Source organism: Solea senegalensis, linkage group LG1, assembly GCF_019176455.1.
Source record: "Solea senegalensis isolate Sse05_10M linkage group LG1, IFAPA_SoseM_1, whole genome shotgun sequence".
In the NCBI taxonomy this organism is placed as follows: domain Eukaryota; kingdom Metazoa; phylum Chordata; class Actinopteri; order Pleuronectiformes; family Soleidae; genus Solea; species Solea senegalensis.
The window spans coordinates 17,482,637-17,499,522 of record NC_058021.1 but is presented as its reverse complement, the minus strand read 5'-3'; the positions used below and the strand labels follow the sequence as shown (position 1 = coordinate 17,499,522).

Below are 16,886 nucleotides of genomic sequence, written 5' to 3'. Positions count from 1 at the left end.
CACAGATTATTGTAATAATAATAATAATAATAATAGTAATAATAATAATAACAATAACAATAACAATAACAATAATAATAAAAAATGTATGTGTTGGTGGGGCCACATGGTGGTGTAGTGGTTAGCAGAGTTTGCATGTTCTCCCCGTGTGTGCGTGGGTTCTCTCCAGGTTCTCCGCTTCCTCCCACAGTCCAAAAACATGCAATGTGGGGAATAGGTAAATTGGACACTCTAAATTGACCGTAGGAGTGAGTGTGAGAGTGAATGGTTGTTTGTCTCTATCTGTGTGTGGCCCTGCGATGGACTGGCGAACTGTCCAGGGTGTACCCCGCCTATCGCCCGATGTAGCTGAGATTGGCACAGCACCCCCCGCGACCCTCTGGTGGAGGATAAAGCGGTTAGATGATGACTGACTGACTCACTGTATGTGCTGGTGACCCGGACACAGGTCTAGATTCAGAATTAAAAAAAACTTGCAATACACTGGAGGATTGCACACTGAGTGCGTTCCCTTCTTTTGATTTAATAAAAATCTTCACACTGAATACAATCTATTTAGCCTGCAAAGAGAATACTCACGTTGCAGTTCAAACCAGGCAGTAAAGTTTTGGACAGAATCTCTGATGTCTGACCCTTTATGGTCAGGTGAGTCGCGGGTATAATATAAAAACCTACAATAAAAGAAATAAAAGGGCAAAGTTTAAGTATAACATTGATGATTGACAACAGAAGACATTATCCTTCCGTGGACTCATATAATCAAGACTCAAAACTGATGACTAGTACGTGATGACTAGCCAAGTGGCTTTTAGAGTCTATTACCTGCAGCAGAGTTTTGGGTGTGATCCCTGGGAGGTCCGTGGTTGGGCCACATGTTCAATCCTTGGCCAACTTTCCACTCGTCTCCAGGTGTGTCCACATCGCTCTGTGTCCAGGAACACAGGCCTATGTTGAAGCTGCAGCGCTCCACCACGCCATTTTGCTCTACATTATTTTTATTTTCATATAAACAGGGAGAAAAAGGAAGAACCAAATCTTACATGCCTAGAACTATACAGAAACAGTTATGTCTTTTAATGTAGTGTTAGCGTGTATGTTTACTTCAAAATTGCCGTCTCTCACTTAATGCAAAAAAAGTTACTTCATAAGTAGCTTCATAATATAATTACAGGACATGAGAAACACTATTTCACTATGTCTACTGTATTGCTGTTTGTTCTTTTATTTCAATAGAATTTATATCAGTTTAACCAAAAAATGTGTGACACTGATGTATGGTTTAATGTAGAGGAGGGCGTATTTTCATGTCCAGTCTGCTGCAAAGCCTTGTTTTGCTTTTGCTTCTTGAAAATCAATATACATTTCCTTTTGATATGTTGTAAAATAGTTTATTATTTTCCGTGAAAAAGTTGTGTTCCATTTATAGTTGGAACTCAGAAGGTTCCAAGGGAGTGGGAACTTGTTTTTACAACTTCGAAACTTGGAGCAACCTCACCAACACTAACATGATATTCCAAGATGGCTGCCGCTACACAAACACTGCTACATTTACTGTTAATAGCACCTCTGTTGTGTTTGTTTTACAGTAAATCAGTTGTACACATAATACTCTTTATTTTTCAACAGTAGAAATGTTGCTACGCTGTTTGTGTGCACAGAATAACATGTAGAGTGTTAGTGACTGGTATCGCTAACAAATGCTAACGATGGCTAGCTAGCCCCAAATATGTTTGTGTTTCTGACTTCTGACTCAACCCCCACTTCCGACTTTCCGACCAAATTTCAATGATAACGGAATGCAGCAAAACCACGTTGATAAAATGGATCTACAGATTAATTCAGTCGTCAAATTGCAGCTTTTAGTAAAGGTCAAGCCTTTCCTGTCTTTTAATGATTTTGAAAGGTCATACATGCTTTCATCTCCACCAGACCTGGTTACTGTACTGCCCTTTATGTTGGTGTTAGCAGTTGGTCTAGAACCCTGTTGCATGTCTGCTGACTGCAACATGCAAGCGAGAGCATTTAACACCTTATGGCATCTGTGCTTTATTCTATGTGTTATTTTTAGAATTAATTTTAAAATTCTGCTTTTTTATTTACAACCCCTTAATGGGCTTGCTCAATTTCACCTCAGTGATCTTTTACACCCATATTAACCATCACAATCACTGAGGTCTGAAAAAAAATCTGAAAAAAATCCGTTCAGGTCAAGGTTAAAACACTAGGGAGACAGAGCCTTAGCTGTGTTGGAATTATGGAACAAACTGCCCGCCTACATTAAACTTGCTCCCACGCTGCCAGTTTTTAATTCTGGACTAAAAACCCACTTCTTCTCCTTAACATTCCCTGACCATGTATATGAATAGTGTTTTATATTCTCATTGATCTTGTATTGTGTGTGTTTTGTGGTTTTATATTCTGTTTTTATATGTTTTTTCTTTGTTTACATAGTTTCCTGTCTATTTGTACTTATGCGATTGGATATTTATTTGGATTGGATATCTCACCACAGTTGATCTCATCAGACCAATCCCCACAGTCATCACTGAAGTCACACACATTGCTGTGCTCAACACACACTCTGTTGTTGCATATGAACATGTTCTCTGGACACAGCGGTTGTGGCTCTGAGAAGGGAACCAACGACATGTTTTCATTCACGTAAATCATCTTAATGCAATTATAAACATGTTTTTAGAAAGCGAAATGTCTACCAGGCAGAGTGCAGTTCCTGAAGTCTATGTCATCAATAGCCAAGTGTCCAGGTTTGTTGAAGGTCCTGGTGGCTGTAAAGAGGATCTCGAAATCCTGAGGGACTCTGCCAACCGTCACCTCGCCATGTTGCCACAGATCTCCTTGGCTGCCCGAAAGCCACCACAGAGCGGTGGACCTGGAACCCACCCTTAGCACCACATTCAGCTCTTTTATGTCTGAAACAGTGTATCCAACACAATATCTTAAGGTCTCGGGCAGACAAGGGAACAGAACACAATTACATTTATGATTTTTACCATCGCCATATAAGTTGTAGAAAAAGTGAAGGGCGCAGGTGGCACTGGCGTCTTTCATTGCAGGACTCTGCAGAGCTGCAGGGCTTATCTGATCTCCTCGTTCAGGCTCCACTGCCATGTACCAACCTGGAAGATTCAAGAAAGAAGCAGAAGAATCCCAGGAAAACGATTCAAACACACAGAATATAGCTGAAAATATGGTGCAGGAGCAAAGTTATTAAGTGAACATGAGTGGAAAGTTGTAAATAGAAGGCTTAAAAATGGAGCTGCTGTCAGTGAAATCCTTCAGTTAAAGTGTTGAATAACACAATATTCCAACAGCAATCATTGATCTAGAATGTTTGGTCAGTGACAAAATGGTCCTTACACTCCATCCTCAAACATGTTCATTAGGTGGCGTAAGGAGGAGGAAGGGGAATGATAACAGAATTAAAGGACGGTCATTGACAGCTGCTTTAAATATGAGTAACTATCCTAATCTGCAGCTAATTTCAGCTCAACATGCATGATAAGAGATATGTGCATCACAGGTCTACTCATTAGATTTAATGCCACTGTGTGAGGCGTTAGTGTGAGGTCCTACCCAGTTCAGTGCCCAGTGTGTTGTCAACATGGGGTCCAGTGTTCGCAGTTGCGTTCCTCCGTCTCACCCACTGTAACTGGCCATCACTGGTGTCCTCCCAATCACATGTGCCACTTTCAAATGAGCAACCACCAAATCCTGAACTTGTTTCATTCACTACAAGAAACAGGGACATTTGTCTTTTGTTTTTTTTTTATTCAAATGATTATGAGAAATGTTCCAGAAAAAAAGGGAGTTAAAAAAAAAAGTATCAGTACCTTGACAAAGACCCGGTGTGAGACTGATGTCATCAATTGCAATAAATCCCACATTAGTAGCCTCTGCTTCAATCAGCAGCTGAAGGTGATGTTATTCAAAAAGTCAGTGAATATAAGTGTTTTTACCTTTTTAATCATATTATCCACAGTTTAAGGTTACCTGAAAAGGTTTGGTCCTGTTCACAGAGGTGGAGAACCTGCTCCAGCTGTGTCCGCTGCTGTTACCGCGGAACAGCTGATCCTTGTCGGATGGACCTGAACGCAAGTAGACCCGCAATGTTCCACAATCACTGACAAGAGAAATAATTACAAAAGTTTATTGGTTATACTACTTCAACCAAAAGAAGAAGGAAAAAAAAACAACACATTTCACTTCACAAAATTCTCAATACAATAGAAACAACAATACAATAGTCATGACAGCCATCATAAATTCCCTTCCTAGTTATCAAATGTGTTCTAAATGAGGTAGACATTTAGGTGTTTAATTAACAAAACCCACCTCTTTGCTTGTGAAATTGTAAAAATGGCTCTTAAAACACATGTAGAGCATGTCTGAGCACCCTTTAAAAGCATGATATAGACAAAATGTATACATTTTTAGGGGGTTGAAAGTATTATTTTGTAAATATGAAGTCTTGTGTAAGACTGAACTCCGCCACAGAAGAGTCTCAGTCTTGCACAAACCAAGACAGATGATCCACGTCCAAATGACATTTGTACGCACTTCCTGAGGAAGTCAACAAGGAAACTAACCAGGGTAAACAGGATAAAGTGCATCTTCTGCATTGTCACATACATTGTGATGTAAGAATTGCTTTTCTTTATGCTGACCTGCTCTCCATATAGTACCATAGGCTGAGACAGTGGGCTGTGTCTGTCAGTTGGATCCATTCTGACACCAATTGTGCTAAACTGTTTAGGTGAAGTGATGAGCTCAGCAGAAAACCACCTGCATGCAAAATAAAATAACGAGAATAGGATTTGTTAGTTAACCCATACATTTTAACCCAAACTACAATCTTATCTAGTACTGCGTTCTCTTTAATCTTTGATTTAAATGTCTAAGCAGAAATCAAAGTTAGTTGAAAATCAGTAATGTTAACAACTGGCAGTTTCTTACTTCATTATTCACTCATCATTATTTGCAACATTGGCAGTTGCACCTTAAAGCCACATAAACTGTTAACTATATGTAAAAATTGGTCAGAGTCGTCGGGTTTCCTTGCTGAAGTGAGTTAGGAAGTAAGAATATACTGAATAGTCATCAGGAAGCGACCGTCTGGAATGTAAAAAGAAATATTATCATAAAATTTATATCAGTAAACATTTTCCTTAAGAGTTAATGGTATGAATTGCTAATTTTCAAGTCTTCCCCAATAGAAAATGATGTTAATTTTGGTAATTATGCTACCATTTAGCAGACAATAGATGATAAATTAAAAGTCAAAATGTGGGTTGAGTGCGGTTCACCCGGTATCTGATAGTGAGAAATTTTTTATGCTTAATGTTGAGCTTTTTAACTTGAGGTCTGATGACATCTGATGACACACCCTGTGAGGTTTGAGTGGTATGGTCTGTAGGTGGGCCATGGGAACCCCCGCTGGCCAGGAACCAGTCATGTCCACCTTCTTTGGGCACATTGATCCAGCTGCACTGTCCAGACTCAAAGTCACAGCTACCTGGAGGGGTGCAGGCCCCATCCCTCAGAGAAATATCATCAAGTTTTGCTGTAGGGTTGGTGCCTGGCACTTGGACAGCTGTAAATCCCACCTGGTGAAGAGCATTCATTGTTTTAAGTAGTATCTCACAGAAAATTACAGATATGAGTTAAAAGAGATGGTTTCACAAAAAAGTAGAAAAAGCAAAAAGTAGAGAAAGGCATACACGAAATTTCACTGGGGAGGACACAGTGACCTCTGCCACCTCCCAGTCTGTGAAAGATGCGCCAGACCGTTGCCAAAGGGCTTCATCTTGCAAGCCACTCTGCAGCACATGGACAGCTAGGCTGTTAGAGGAACCTGCAGGCAACCAGTACCTGAAGATAAACAAACACTTACATCGTCTTCAGAGGATGTTTGACACATAATGTGTGTGAGGTAAAAACAGTACTCACCAGAAACGTACACACATCTCTGTATCTGATGAGATCTCTGGTGTGAGCAGCTGAGCCACTTTGTTTGTTACCATCGCACTCATGTAGAAACCTACAGGAAAAAGAGTTAGAGGATAATCACATCGAGCTAAAATGCAAACATGCTGATATTTACTCAATTTTTTATGTCATTTGTCTGTCTCTTTGTTTGGTATAACACTAAAACTAGTGATGTTTTCTTTCTTTCTTGAAACTGGGAGGATGGGAAACAAAGAAAAAACATATAAAAACAGAATATAAAATCAATTTGAACTAGATTCAGGGGGTAGATGAAGGAACCGCATTTCACTTATATTACTATAACATTGAATGATGTTTTTTTGACAAAGAGACAAAAAGAATAACCCCATTGGCAGAGGTAGGTGGGTTTTTTCTTACTTTTGACTTTGGAAGTGAAGCAGTGTTCTCATCACAAGCTGAATATAGCATATTGAAAAGTTGCTAGCAGCTGCTAGCGACCATCAAAGACTAATAATGAAACCTGGCCCATGTTATTGGGATTCTTTTGTATGATTGTAAAAACATGAGTTGTGCTTCAGGAAGTACACTTGTAAAATCATGAATTTGCCAAACTTGGGAGCAAAGGTCAGTGTTGCCAACTACTTTCAATAGAAAGTACATTTATACACATTTGCGAACATCAGGTTGATTATATTCTTTAAGATACACTGCCTGGCCAAAAAAAAAGTTGCCACCTGGATTTAACTAAGCAAATAGGTAAGGGGTTGCTGAAGTTGGTCAGGTCTAGGTTCAGCAACATTATGTGCCCAAATGAGCCTCAGCGAATGAGCGCTGTAATCAATGCTAAAGGCGGTCCAACGTTGTGACCCTTTTTTTTAGGTGGCAACTTTTTTTTTAGCCAGGCAGTGTATCTTAAAAAATATAATCAACCTGATGTTCGCAAATGTGTATAAATGTACTTTCTATTGAAAGTAGTTGGCAACACTGACCTTTGCTCCCAAGTTTGGCAAATAAACTGATTCATCAGATATACAGTACATTTAAAAGCCTCTCTGGTTTTTCCTTCTCATTGAAGGTACAACAGGAACTGGAAGGGAGGACTCGAGTGTTGTAGATTAACAGTTAAACCGAATTGTAAAATAAGGGAAGTGGAAAACAAAACCCATCTTCACAGACACTATTTTATTTGGATCACAGTACAGAGTACTCATTCTTGTCTGCGATTCTCTCTCTGAGGGGTCTGAAAATTCCCTAATCTAGCAACAAAGTTGCCAAATTGGCAACTCTGGGAAAGATGAAATGTAGCCAATCTGTAATGGAATGAAGTGTAAGGGAATTTCTGACAACAACTGATGCACTGACTTGTGTCTTATAGACCCATGAACATATGAAAATATCAGACACAATATAAAAAGTGAATTTAGTCTTCTAGTTTTGTTCTTTGATACCAACCAAGGAGAAAGAATATATTAAACAGCCACCAGGGGGCAATTTAAATGGAAGTATATGGGAAAATTGGCTTACTGCGATGGTTTCAGTCTCAAGTTAATGGTTTCAATCACTAGTTTCAGGTCTTCTTCAACAGAACATAAAGTAAATTTGTAAAGTATGTTCCCATTTAGGTAATAAACATTGAAACTCCAGCATGATTGACAGCTGGTATTGTCCAATAGGAGCTTGGTTAGCGGTGATATTTGTGAATTTCTGCTTGGTTCTGGAAATCTCTTTTGGAAAGCACTTTATATACTGTAACAACTTTCATCGACTTGTTGTGAGACCATGATTGCTCCACTCTTTCACTCGCATATTTCTAAAGTGTTCCTTGCTGCCACAGTTTTCCACTCACCATTTTCAGTTCCATAGGTGTGATCCACATGTTGTTTTGTTCCCTTTTTGCGAGACCAGTGACCAAAATGACTGACATCGTTCTCAAAACCACACAAGCTGGACTCAAATGCGCACACATCTAAACGGGGAAAAAGTGTAATAAATGACTGGTATACTTTAACTTCCTATTAATATCAGGTAGTGTTGGTGTCTTCATACTCTGATCACTGCAGGCCCCGTCTTTCACTCTAATATCATCAATGGCAATGAATCCTTGGCTGTCGGTCTTTCTTTGGCCAACAAACATCATCTTTAGGGAACGAGGGAAAACATTTGGCTATATTAAATCATTTGGCAAATACTTTCATCCAAAGTAAACTGATAAAAAAACATAGAAGACTTCGCTTTTCAGTGCATGTCTGCTCCTGTAAATTTGAAGTAATAGTTTGAAGTCAATACTAAATTCAATGTGGGGCAGTGCTGGCAGTGCTGCCATTATATATGAAGTAGCTTAACCCAGCAAAAGTAATGTCATTATTATAGCCAAATAATTATATGATTAGAACACAATCCATATCAGTATCGCACAAAAAACCTACAAAATTCCACATTATAGTGTTGGTGTGCAAATCAACATGTGCTTTTATTTAAAATTCACCTTTGTGATATCACTCCCGCTGATGGTTACTTGTGCGTTCATCCACTCTGGATTCTGGGTCCCTCTGCGAGTCCAGACTAACACTTCGGAGGATTTCTAGAATGAAGCCATACAGTCACTGTAGCTCTGAGGTAAATAAATGGAAACAGAACCTGTGAAAGAAGGTTTGTCGCGACACAAACCAGTTACGTACTGTCTGAACCAGCAGGTCCAGCGTGGATACAGAAGGCCCAAGCATATAGTACCAGAATCCAACACAAACATATGATTTAACATTGACAGCAGGAACGGAGATGACTGCTCTCCCGCCATTCTCTGATCTCGTGCCATTCAACAGCAAAAAGACACCTTGGTAAAAACAAAACATGGAGAAGCTGTGACAAGGTGTCTGTTTCATCACTGACAAAGCAATTTCTCCATATAAACATACAGTAAATGGACCTTTCTCAATAATAACATAATAAAGAAGGACAAAATCAATAAAAAAAGTAAATGTACAGGGATTAAGCATGAAGCAGTCTCTCATATAGTAATATATATTTGAAACAGACACTTAAACACTGTTTCTCAGAGTTGTTAATTAATGAATCCAGTCAACTGACATCCCCACTGGGCTACATGTTCTGTTTTGTTTTTACCATCAACAGTCAATACCTTGATTATTTCCAACAGTATGGTCATACTGAGGTCCATCCCATGGTTGGTCCACATGAAGTCCATTGCTGAGAGTCCACTTTAAATCATCACTGTCCTCTCTGACCCAATTACACAGACCTGATACACAAGAGATTTAAATGCAACAGTTGTATACAAGCCTTTAATTCTTGAGAATGATGTATGTTAAGCAAAGCATCTGTGAGTAAACTGATTTATTACCCCAAATTACATCTTGAGCATCTTTCCCAAGGCTTTTAAAATGTATTTTATTAGTTCAGCAACAAGCAATAAGTTATAGTGATCATGTCATATCTTTTAAGGGCAGTTAATGATATATTCTGTAATGTGCCCGAGCAATATACAATTTCTGTGACAGAAACTTTGTGTGTCACCTTGTTCAAAGGCACAATCCATGGCAGAGGCAGGAGCAGGGGTGGTTGTTGTGGCAGGGGCTGAAGTGGTGGTTGGGATGATGTAATCGCAAGCCCTGTTCCTCATGATGTGGACATCGTCCAGGGCAAAGCATTCACCCAATGTGGTAAAAGAGCTGGCTTGTAAAATAATCTGTGATATACAGTAGGTCAAGGGACAGTTCATTTAGAGCTTTGCTTTGATTTCTACTTTTTATGTGCAGTATCTTCTCCAGAAAGGCAATCGTCTATAAAGGTCATTCTACCTGGTGAGGCTCTGATGCGCTGTAATCCACCCTGCCTTGGATCCATGTTTTATTTATGTACCCTGTTGTGTTCCACACAGCATGCAGTCCAACAGAATCCTTTACAAAAACTGTCAGTGTTATGGAAGAGGGCCCTGAAAGAGTTGTTGAGGAGTTGTGTTTATTGACAGATTTTTGAGAGACTGTGGATGATGCCTTGAGAGGTAAAGATGAGGAAAGTGATACGACGTTGACAATTAGATGTACAATTCGTGAAGATCAGAGCATTCCAAAATCCCCTCTCTAGTGAGAGTAAAATCTCATGCTTTTTTTAGCATTATAGTTTGGATGTTTTAATTTTATTTATTTTTTTTTTTACCATTTTTTCCCTCCCATTGACTTCAATCACTCAGAGAATGCTTATATTTTATTTGTGCGTGTAAAAAAGGTTTTGCCTCATGTATAAACTCAGGGGAATAAAGGTTATGTACATAGATTTTTCAAGCACACAGATATTTATTCTTATTGTCATTGTAGATATTCAGTTTAATTCCTATGATATTTTTTATATATTAATGTATTAATTAATTCTACCTTTTACATGTTTTATAGTATATAGTACAGTATTATAGTATTTCTGCTGTCCTCTGTGTATCTTGTACATGCTGCTGAATTGACAATAAAGTTTACTTTGACTTTTATATATAGTATATAGATGTATTATGAGCTGAGCAGCTGAGCTGTTGTGAAGACCTTATGGGGTTAATTAATAAAAGAGTAATAATAGAGCATATTGTAATCCTGTTTTGGGCCCCTGACAGCCCCGCTTCAACATACAGTTTCATAAATGTATTATAAATGAATCATAAATGTACATGCACAGAGATGCATGTATATAGAATGTAAAAAAAGTACAAGATTCTTCATGCACATACATTTTTCTTATTGTAGATTTTAATAGTATTTGATTCCTCTGTGTGCCTTATTGGAGATTGGAGACAAATGTAAAAACAATTTGGAAAACAGCCTGACTTTTGAGATTAAGTGACAATTCTGATTATATTTTTAAATTTTAAGTTTTAATTCCAAAAAAAATTCATACCTGGCCCCCATCCTCTTCCATAGTGTCTTGTACATGCTAAATTGACAATAATCTTGACAAGATTTTGTGTAATTGAGTTCATATATTTTCCCCTGTTTTGATATGCCACATCATGACATCTTGACCAGGAAACTGTTTTAGTTTGAACTCAAATGTTGTGTTGACTCTGAGATTAGCTGTTCTTTTGCATGTCCAAGTTACATTTGGTTAGAGTATTAACTAATGGTACAGGAAATTATTATTTCAATATATGCATTAAAAAAGTGGGGGGGCTGTTTTTTTTAAACAAAAGCTGCCTTTTTTTAGTTAAATAATTATTTTTGTTTTTACTCACTTTCATCTAACCATCCATCTGAGTAGTGCCAGAGCTCCAGGCAAGCTCTGTCCACAGCCGCCATCGTCTCACTCTCAAGTCGGGCATGATCATTTACCTTAGAGCCATGAAATGACACAAAGTGGCCTATAGAGACAAAAAAAACAAAACATTTTCCAATGGTGTCTTGTGTCTGCACGCTATAGCATGGATCCAAAAAATGATTGTAGTTGGGTTCAGTCACTTCAAATTCCAAGTTAGAGTAAATTAGGCCGAATTCAAATGTGTTGTTCTTCAATTGCTTTATTGAAAATCAATAGATGTATAATGTGTGAAAAACAAGTGATAATATATAGAAATTAATAAGTGATTGACCTAGCATTTCTGTTTAGATCAGGGGGCCCCAAGCAAAAAATGACAACTAAAATGACTACTGGACAAAGGGACCATTCAAAGTATCATAAAACCATAAAAACATGCATTGATAAACATTATTTGTGAATGTAAAATCCGTCTTCTGTCTGAAGTAAATCACTGATGTACTAACTCACCCAAAGATGAGTCTGTGGTGTGGTCCCTGTCTGGGATTAATTGTCTTTCACTGTGGGGTGAGAGCCAATCCCACTCCATTCCAGACTCTACTGGAGGATTGTTCACCCAACCACACAAGTCCATCTCAAAGTCACAAAAACCTACAGGAAATAGACAGAAAAGAATGTAGCATCCAGCTCCCATCCTGAATATAATACGCACATTTTCATCTCTTCATAAATGACTGTGAAAGATTTACTTGGCAATACATCTCATTTGGATTCTTTCATCAATTTTCGGTATCACCTTATTTTGGTCATGACGTGTACAAAAATGGAGGACCAAAGCACAGTTATCAAAAATGAAGAGTGTTTAATTAATTAAAAGGCAAAAAATAAAACATGAAATGAACCAACACAGACACTGGAGCACAGAGACTGTAATTCAGACTGTATCCCAAATCGGATTTTTAAGCATATCCAATCAGATTCTGATCATCCAACGGTTCACATTACATATTGCAAGTGATCAGATCTGATCTGCATGCGTCCACATTGACATTGCCTGGTCTAGTCTTCCACATGGATTTCTATAGTTACAGGCCACGCCCCGAAAAACCAGTAGTCTAAACAAAATGGACAGCTGAAGTCTGTGCCTGTTTCTGTCCCAAAAGGCTGTGGAGGGTGGTACAAACCTTTATATGTTTCCACTGTGTTGACCGTTTAACGCAACTCCAATTAACTTCCTTCTCTCCAGGTCTTCATTGTTGTTGTTGTTGTTGTTGTTCGAGTCACAGAGCAAGGGATGCAGAACCCTGGGATTCCACTGCATGCATGGAAATACGATAAGGTGTCAACACAGGGACTTTTATTTTGAAAGTGGACGCTTTAAGTTGTATTGGTGTTTGACTTCCTGTCCCTCTCGCGCTGAATTCTTCTTAATTGAGTCGTTGTGTTCCATCATCTGGCAACGGACTCACGGAACAACAGAGCCAGTACACAGCGTAAACGGAGTTGGTGGAAGCTGACACATTGACTAAAGTGGATGCTTATTACTTCCGATGCTGCCACAGAGATGCTACGTGACGGATATGCATGCAGTGGAATCCCAGGGGAAGACATTTTGAAATCCTATCCAAATAACCAAGATGTTCAGATTGAAACAGATCTGTAAAAACGCATAAACGCATTTGAAACAACCTCGATATGTGGTTTGAATCAGTTTTGAAAAAATAAGCTGTCCAAAAAATCAGGCTAGATACAGTATGTTGTATATGCTTAAAAATCAATCCAATTTGGGATGCTAAACAAGGCCTGAATACACACATGTGCAGAGACAAACAAGACACAGGTAAAACACATTAGGGCGGGAACAACAGACAGGGCAGGAAGTCACACTAAACAAGGTACACAAAAGGAAAAACTTCAAAATAAAACAGGAAACTAAAAAACTGTTTTTCACTTTAATTAGATGGTCCTGACACACATTTGCAGGTGCAAGTGTCGTTTCCCTTCTAATAGTCTGTTCACAGTCAACTAGGAAGTAGTAGAGTAAAGTAGTTAGATGTTAATATAATAACAGGCACTTTTCTAAAGGGTTAGGTTTAGAATCTGTGAAGCAACATTAGAAGCACAACTACAGTTAACTGGCAGTTAGTTAATTGTTTGTCACTTATCAGCTGAATAAGTGTCAAATGATAATCTGTTCATCTGTACTCATTGATTACTAAAGGAGAGTCAACAGTGGACTGTCAAAACAAAGTGTTACCCCATTTTTCTTTGTTGACTATTTGTCACTAACCTTCTTCGGGACAGGCACCATTCAGGACAGTGAGGTCATCAATGGCGATATCGCTCCTCGGTTCATCCCCAGCAGTAGCTTCAAAAATGACCTGTAATGTAGAATCACATATTTAACTGGACATGTCTTTGTCTTTAAATGAAGGGCGTTCATTTCCCAAAATCCAGAACAAAAGCAGTGGGAGTATGTACCTACCTGATATGAGGTACCCGGGCTGAGAAGTGTTACTCTTCCATGTCGCCAGTGTCTTCCCTGATCTCCACTTCTGTGCCAGAGCTTCTGAGGATTTTTGTCACTGTCCAGTGTCTGAAGGTACACAGTGAGTTCACCCACTCCACTTCCCTCCATGTAGTACCAGAAAATGAGACATTCCCCATCAAGAGGAGTGGGCTCCATGACTGCTGTCATGATCGTGCTTGTAGACCCAACAGGGTGACCCCACAAGTGGGCACTCAAGTAATAACCTACAAGTTATGCACAAATTACTGATTTGTTAAAAAACACAAAAAACTAGCAACAGCCTGAACTGTCATGGCAGCACGATTTTAGTCAAATGAGAGACTCAAACCTTGCTCTGTCCCCAGAGTGTGATCTGTGTTGGGGCCAGATGAGTTGGCTGGTAGAGACGACCCCCTGATCCGGTCCCAGGTAAGAGATGGTTGAGGCTGGAAACCACAGAGGGAACCCTGGAAGGTGCACTCTTTCTCAGGCAGACAAGAACCATTTGCAGCGCTGTACACCACTATGTCGTCGATGGCTATGCTGCCTTGGATACCACTCGCAACAGCTTCTATAATAAACTGGAAAACGGCACGACTCTATGAAGTGATGTTCTTGGTTTACGAGACGTTAATGAAAATAGATAATCAGCCAATCACACTGCAGGAACTGCAGTAGACATGACATCAAGACAATCTACTGAAGTTGAAACCGAGCAACAGAAGGAAGGTGATATAAGGGACTTTGGATGTGCATGGTTGTTGGCACCAGAATAGGTTGGTCTGAAACTGTAGATTTACTCAGATTCTTTTGCACAACCATCCAAAGGGTTTACAGATAATATCCTGAAAAAGAGAACATGAGAGACAGTTCTCTGGGTGTAAACGCCTTTTTAATGGCAGAAAGACAGAGAAGAATGAATAGACTGGTTGGGGATGCGAGAGAGAGAAAGGTAACAGTAACTCAAATGACCACTTTAAAGATCCAAGGTATGCAGAAGACTAAGGAGGACAAAAACGGACATATCAACAAATAAAGAAATAAATAGAGAAATACACATATGACTAAATAAATGCAATAATAAATGACCAAGTAAATCGAAAAATAACTTAACACTGAAATATAAGTATTTCTTTATTTATAGATATGTCTATAAATATACTATAGTAGGTGCCCTGTGTACCTAATAAAGTGGCCATCATATATAAGGATGTCCACTGAACACAAAGTCACACGTATCAAAAGTCCATCTCAACTAATCCAATATTTGACAAGAACACAGTGATTATACAGCTAACTGAAAGAAAACATGTAAGAAGTGTTTGTGGAGTTCTGGGTTGAAGACTGGTTTCAAACTGCTTTTCTGTCTTATCAGGTCTTAAAATGAGCTTGACAACACAAAGCCGAAGATACAAACACATCAGATAACAATCACAATACCTGTATTGGCTTGTCACTGTTGAAGGAAAGATCAGCCAATCGCCATTTGTTTCCCTGGGTGCCAGTCCTCATCCACACAACTGTCTCTGGCTCACCTGGGTGCTTCGTTATGAATTTCAGGGAACCTGATAAAAATGTGTGGGAATCACAATCGATTGTGAAAACTGAAAACTGATGAAATTAGGCATTTAGTTTTGTAAACTAGTAGACGATCTGGATTTAGTATTTTACAGAAGTATGGTTATGGCAAGATACGCACCAACACTGTTTCCAAATATGTGGTACCAGAAGCTTACACACAGCTCTTGACCTGCAGGGCGAGGGAAGCTGACGAGTCTGGCAGAGATATCTTTGTCTGCAGCTTCGATGAGCATGCAGTAATCTGTAGGGGAAAAAAACAAAAAAAAAACATGATTAGCACTGGCTTTGGAAGAAGCTAACCAAAAAAGCTGCTCAGAGCCCCTTGACCTTTAGAGGCAATGAAGGCTGCAGTTTTAGGGTTGTGATAATGCACTAACGTAAGCACCACTTATGTATATTAAAATCATTACATGTCGTTACTGGTCCTTTAGTTTGCACAGACAGGCCAAAGGGGAAATAAGAATATGTTAAATAGCCACCAGGGGCAACACCACTGGTTTTAAATGGATTCAATTTGAATGGAAGTCTATGGGAAAATTAACCTATTTTTCACCTGATTTAAAACGCCAGTAAACATTTTCCCGAGGAGTTAATAGTCTTAATTGCTAGAGTCAGGTCTCAATAAATAAATCATGTTCCCATTTAGAGACAAATGGATGAAAAAGCATGGCACACATGAGTGGACACCAAGGTGATTGACAGCTGGTCTTCTTCTTTCAGCTTCTCCTTTTAGGGGTTGCCACAGTGAGTCATCTGCCTACATCTTGTCCTATACCTTGTGTCCTCTTCTGTTACACCAGCTGTCCTCACGTCCTCCCTAACAACATCCATGAACCTTCTCTGTGGTCTTCCTCTTTTCCTCCTGACCTGCAGCTCCATCTTCAACAGGCTTTGTCTGATATAATCACTATCTCTCCTCAGCTCATGATCGAACAATCTCAACCTTGACTTTTACTTTATTTTCCCTCCTGCCTTTTAGACGGTGTTACTGTCTCCCAAGGCATACATCATAGCAGGTCTCACTACCGTCTTGTAGAACTTCCCTTTCGCTTTCGCTGCCATCCTTCTGTCACACATCAGCCCTGACACTCGCCTCCATCCACTCCACCCTGTCTACACTCTCTTCTGCACAGTCCATTGCTTTGGATAGTTTGACCGCCAGATATTTAACTCTACTGCTTGCATCTTACCCGTACCATCTGTCTCACTCTAAGTCCTCTTCTCTCCAGTGCATAACTCCACCTCGCCAGGCTCTCTTCCACCTGTCTTCTACTCTCACTACAGATTTTAACGTCACCTGCATGGATTGACAGATGGTATTGTCCAATATATGCCTGCTTGCAGGTGATGTATGTGAACCTCTGGTTGCGAAACCTCATCCAAGTGTCGGCCAAATCCTCAGGCTTCAAAAAGGAAGGTCACTTGGTGTTGACGAGCCTTAAGGTTACAATATCTATTGTCTTTTTTACCACAGAGTAACTGTTAAAAGGCTTATGTTTTCTGTCAATAAGATACAATGAATGCTATAGATCAAAAGTGAATTTAGAATAGTTTAAACTTTAAGATAGGATTGCCA

General features: G+C 39.3%; 1 protein-coding gene across 1 annotated transcript in view; it reads right to left on the bottom strand.

Moving 5' to 3' along the window:
* si:ch211-106h4.4 (MAM and LDL-receptor class A domain-containing protein 2) overlaps positions 1–16,886 on the bottom strand; it is a 32,510-nt gene that overhangs the window by 12,721 nt on the left and 2,903 nt on the right. Inside the window, exons 7-32 of the mRNA XM_044026726.1 lie at positions 15,429–15,551; positions 15,170–15,294; positions 14,079–14,310; positions 13,706–13,974; positions 13,511–13,601; positions 11,731–11,871; positions 11,201–11,326; positions 9,786–9,919; positions 9,502–9,673; positions 9,107–9,226; positions 8,646–8,800; positions 8,453–8,548; positions 8,014–8,104; positions 7,814–7,933; positions 5,968–6,058; positions 5,739–5,889; positions 5,405–5,624; positions 4,686–4,803; positions 4,012–4,141; positions 3,852–3,930; positions 3,595–3,750; positions 3,012–3,137; positions 2,715–2,930; positions 2,508–2,627; positions 823–984; positions 580–671 (exon numbers count right to left, since the gene is read on the bottom strand). Of these exons, the coding sequence (XP_043882661.1) occupies positions 580–671; positions 823–984; positions 2,508–2,627; positions 2,715–2,930; positions 3,012–3,137; positions 3,595–3,750; positions 3,852–3,930; positions 4,012–4,141; positions 4,686–4,803; positions 5,405–5,624; positions 5,739–5,889; positions 5,968–6,058; positions 7,814–7,933; positions 8,014–8,104; positions 8,453–8,548; positions 8,646–8,800; positions 9,107–9,226; positions 9,502–9,673; positions 9,786–9,919; positions 11,201–11,326; positions 11,731–11,871; positions 13,511–13,601; positions 13,706–13,974; positions 14,079–14,310; positions 15,170–15,294; positions 15,429–15,551 (3,656 nt within the window). The remainder of the gene's footprint in view (positions 1–579; positions 672–822; positions 985–2,507; positions 2,628–2,714; positions 2,931–3,011; positions 3,138–3,594; positions 3,751–3,851; positions 3,931–4,011; positions 4,142–4,685; positions 4,804–5,404; positions 5,625–5,738; positions 5,890–5,967; positions 6,059–7,813; positions 7,934–8,013; positions 8,105–8,452; positions 8,549–8,645; positions 8,801–9,106; positions 9,227–9,501; positions 9,674–9,785; positions 9,920–11,200; positions 11,327–11,730; positions 11,872–13,510; positions 13,602–13,705; positions 13,975–14,078; positions 14,311–15,169; positions 15,295–15,428; positions 15,552–16,886) is intronic.